This window comes from Oncorhynchus mykiss, chromosome 16 (genome assembly GCF_057628025.1).
Source record: "Oncorhynchus mykiss isolate SJ-2025 chromosome 16, ASM5762802v1, whole genome shotgun sequence".
Classification (NCBI taxonomy): Eukaryota; Metazoa; Chordata; class Actinopteri; order Salmoniformes; family Salmonidae; genus Oncorhynchus; species Oncorhynchus mykiss.
The window spans coordinates 72,055,808-72,060,148 of NC_143037.1; the positions used below are offsets into that span (position 1 = coordinate 72,055,808).

A 4,341-nucleotide genomic window follows, 5' to 3' on the forward strand; every position below is an offset into this window, starting at 1 on the left:
ATGAGTTAGTGTTTAAATGTCCACGTTATTAGAAACAATGAAAACATTTAAATACAAATCCCATCAGATTTCTCAAAGAGTCTTGAAGAATATCACTTATAAATAAGCAAATAGGCTCAGTATAACTATTGTAACCCATCAGAACCCAAAATATAAGCTTGTTTTAATTGTAAATAAACATCAATATAGCTTCAAAACATAGTTGTTGATCCCATGTATTGTCAGTCCTTGCATCATAGCTCTGTCTATGAATTTGAGAGTGGTTACACTTCTCCACTCCAATCCCTCAGCTGTTAACAAAAACAAGTGGCAGTGTCTGAATTGTTATTTTGCAAATCCCAGATGACCCCTTTGCTTTGGCAGAAAATATAGGTGTATTTGTTATGGTAATACAAAAGAAGAACATTTTTTAGATATAAATGTCAAATATATGTGAAATATTATTCCTTCAAATAAAATGTATTTACTTTGTGCTAAATACAACATTTAATTAAAAAACATTTCTCGCAGATAGGAACCACAGCTTGCTCGGATAGGAACCAAGTTGGTAGTTGTTTCCTCAGTTGAGGTCGGTGCTTTCATTGAATGGGCATATCAAAATGGCGGACCAAGAAGTCTCGGTGAGGGAGTTCGTTGCTGTTACAGATGTTGATGAGGAGAGGGCCCGTTTTTTCTTGGAGTCTGCCGGCTGGGATTTGCAGGTACGTACAAGTTGTACTAAATGGGATATTTGATTTCAACTCACAACGATATACGAATGACAGTAGTTAGCTAGCTGCCAGGCCACCACTGCTAGCCGGTACTAGATAACTAACGAAGCTAGTTTGTAACGGTTTGTGCAAGTCACTCTTTCTCACAACAAAAGCTTGAATGACCATTGTTGTCTAGGACCTATATCTACCAATCAGTTTACTACCACTGTCTAATAGTTAGCTTGGCTAACGTTAACTAACTTGCTCTAAGACTGGCAGATAGAATTGTTCAGCAGTTTAAAAAATATATATATTTTTATTTAACTAGGCAAGTATTTTAATAATGTCTCTTCTCTCTCAACACAGTCATCTAATAACAAATTCATATTTACAATGACGGCCTTGTTCAGGGACAGAATGACAGATTTGGTCAGCTCAGGGATTTGATCTGGCAACCTTTTGGTTACTAGTCCAACTCTCTAACCACTAGGCTACCTGCCGCTCCAGTTAACCTAGTTCATAATCATAACTAGCTAACATTAATCTTCATCAAGTGACTGAGATGATAGCTAATTTATCAGATTGTCGCATCCTATCTAATTTCTAGTTTAATAACATAATTTTTAGTTAGCTACCTTTTAAAACATTTGGCAAGTTCACAATTAAGCTCTAGCAAAGTAGTTGGCGATCAAGTTTAGACTGTGACTAGACACTGACATCTTGATGTTTGGATGACATGGAGTTTTGTTCTGTTTCCTTAGCTTGCCCTGGCCAGTTTCTTTGAAGATGGTCCTGAGGATGACATCGTGACACTTCCTCAGCCAGAGAGTGGTGGATCCTCTGTGCCTCGTCCTACGGGGCCAAGGTACTTCGCCAACTAACAGACCGCCGTAAATCTGTTGTTACTCTATTAGTCTCGGTATAATTTAGGATAGGCAATATCTAAGTCATTTCAGTGTTTCTCTTGTCAAACTTAAAATAAAATAAAATCCTATTGAAGCATTTCATGTTACATGATAGATGTTGATGGTTATTTTTTTTGTGTGTTTCTGTTGTGTAAAGGAGTGAAAATAGGGTAACCTCCTTCAGAGATATGATGCATGCGGAAGTAGATGACAGTGATGAGGAGGAAGGGCAAAGGTAGGTTTGACTATACTTCTGTGACTGGGGTATTTTCAATGAATTTGAAAATGAATTGAAAATGAATTGTAGTTGTCTATGTGCATTTTGGACAGTAGTGTAGTGAGGCTCTAGGTCCCAGATCTGTTTCTGCCTACTCCAGTGTCATTGTCAAGCCAAACAGCATGACAATTCCATGAGGAGTTGGCAAGAGAGCAGAAACACAGAAACCTACTGGTACCCAGGCTAGTGAGCCTCCAGAATGTTTCTGTACTCGGTTCTCTGTAGGCTGGTATTGCTTTCTGCTGCATCAACAGATTCTTCTGTGTGGGGGTGGGTCCCTGTGTTATTGTTTTCATCGTCCACACAATTGCAGCTCTGGTGTTGTAACCAGAAGCTTGGACTGGATCCAAAATCCAGGTTGTGTTGTTTCCCCTCTTCAATGGCCACACCCTCCCTTGGCTTCCCACCAGGTTCTTTGCTGGGGGCTCTGAACGCAGTGGGCAGCAGATAGTGGGACCCCCCAAAAAGAAGAGCTCTAATGAGGTGGTGGAGGACCTCTTCAAGGGGGCTAAGGAGCATGGGGCTGTACCCGTGGAGAAGGCTGGGAGGGGCCCAGGAGAGCCTAGTCGAGCCAGGGTATGAAAAGATTCTCAGTGATACGTTCTGCACCAGGATCATTCTTTTTTAATTTACTGATCACATGTATGTGTTATTAGCCCTGTGTTTTGGGATTGATGGATCCAATGGTGTAAGATTTGAGTTGTAATGTTTTTCAAACTCTTATCTCTCCTCTTTCCCTCTAGCCCTTTATTGGTGGTGGCTACCGGCTTGGTGCCGCGCCTGAGGAGGAGCCTGTTTACGTGGCTGGGGAGAGAAGAGCAGCTAACAGCCAGCAGGATGTGAGTGTTTGACAGTGAATTTTTGTTGTTGTTTTTTTTGTTTTGTTGTATTGCTAGTATACATTAGATCTCAGAAAAATGCATTTACTTCAGTTTACTTCTTTACTTACTTATGTATTTTCTTTACTACGTTCTGAAGGTGCATATAGTCCTGAAGCTGTGGAAGACAGGTTTCAGCCTGGACGACGGTGAACTCAGAAACTACAGCGACCCTGGAAACGCCATCTTCCTGGAGTCCATCCGCAGGGGGTGAGTACACTGTTTGTACCGTGTCCTTGTCATACTATTTATATGACGACAGCTCATGTCACACATCACCATTTTTCTCAAACCATTTAAAACATTCTAAATGGATTTATGGCACTGGACAGCTGGAGGCTACGTGTCCCTCTCTGAAGTCTGTTTTCTTATTGCTGTGGAGCATTGTAATAACAGAAGTCTTTCGTCCTTTCAGGGAGATTCCTTTGGAGTTGAGGCAGCGTTCCCGAGGGGGTCAGGTCAACTTGGATATGGAGGACAATCGGGATGAGGACTTCTCCAAACCCAAGGTTGCCTTCAAGGCATTCGGTGGGGAAGGACAGAAACTGGGCAGGTGGGTGAGTTCTATTTTAATAGAATTCAACACAGAGGAAAGGAATGAAATGGTCCCCCCTTTTCAGCACAATGCTTTAATAAGGTGCCTGTTACACCTTATTACCACAAGGTGGTAGTAAGGGGTATTTTGGCACAAAGTGATATTGTATTTGATGGACTTTTGAAGTTAAATTGCTGGGTTACATTTAGATTTTTTCAAATCTTGATATTATCTTCTGGGAAAATGTGCACGTATAATATTTTCTTCAAGTTTATTTAAAATATAATATAATATATAATATATATTATATATATATAATTTATTTACAGTATAATCACAGTAAATGTCTCTTTCCCACCTCACCCGTCCATTCAGTGCCACCCCTGAGCTGGTGTCTGCTCCGTGTATGGGGGACCAGGATCCGGTAGCCAGTGAGACCCAGGCCATCGCCTCTGTGAACCTGGACGCCTCCCAGCCTGTGACCAACATCCAGATCAGACTGGCCGACGGGGGGAGACTGGTGCAGAAGTTCAACCACACTCACAGGTCAGTGATGAAGCCATGAAGCTCTACATCACCCCCTCAATGAAGGGCATGTCCAACACCATATTACCTACTTTCTCCTCGTCATTTCTCTTCCCATCCTCAGGGTGTCAGACGTGCGTCAGTTTGTGGTGGGAGCTCGCCCTTTGATGGCGGCGACAGAGTTTGTGCTCATGACAACCTTCCCCAACAAGGAGCTTACTGACGAGAGCCAGTCGCTGCAGGATGCCAACCTGCTCAACGCAGTCATTGTGCAGCGACTAAAGTGATGGAGCCCCCTGGTTGCCTAGCTGGTTCACAGCTCTTTTAACCCCTGGAGGAACGAGACACCATGGACTTATGGACTTTTTTTTTCTTTCTATAGTGATGATACATTTTCCCTCTTCGGGCTGTTTGCGAGGGGACGTGGGGAGCGGATAAGGCTTTTGATGAAAGACAGATCTGGTGGTAAAACCTGTTTAGAAAGTAGCTGTTGAACATGCACAGTAACAATAAAGCTTTCTTAACAGTT

General features: G+C 42.2%; 1 protein-coding gene across 2 annotated transcripts; it reads left to right on the forward strand.

Annotated features, from left to right (window-relative positions):
• The first annotated feature begins 514 nt into the window (after window positions 1–514).
• LOC110492639 (NSFL1 cofactor p47) lies at window positions 515–4,341 on the forward strand. Of its 2 annotated transcripts, none has more exons than XM_021567070.3 (9): window positions 515–701; window positions 1,454–1,557; window positions 1,755–1,832; window positions 2,285–2,450; window positions 2,618–2,713; window positions 2,850–2,962; window positions 3,168–3,305; window positions 3,663–3,833; window positions 3,937–4,341. In XM_021567070.3, the coding sequence occupies exons 1-9, from the start codon at window positions 600–602 to the stop codon at window positions 4,097–4,099; spliced, it is 1,131 nt and encodes a 376-aa protein (XP_021422745.3). In that variant the 5' UTR covers window positions 515–599; the 3' UTR covers window positions 4,100–4,341. The 2 variants fall into 2 exon arrangements, with proteins under 2 accessions (XP_021422745.3, XP_021422746.3); XM_021567071.3 differs by having other exon boundaries at window positions 2,853–2,962.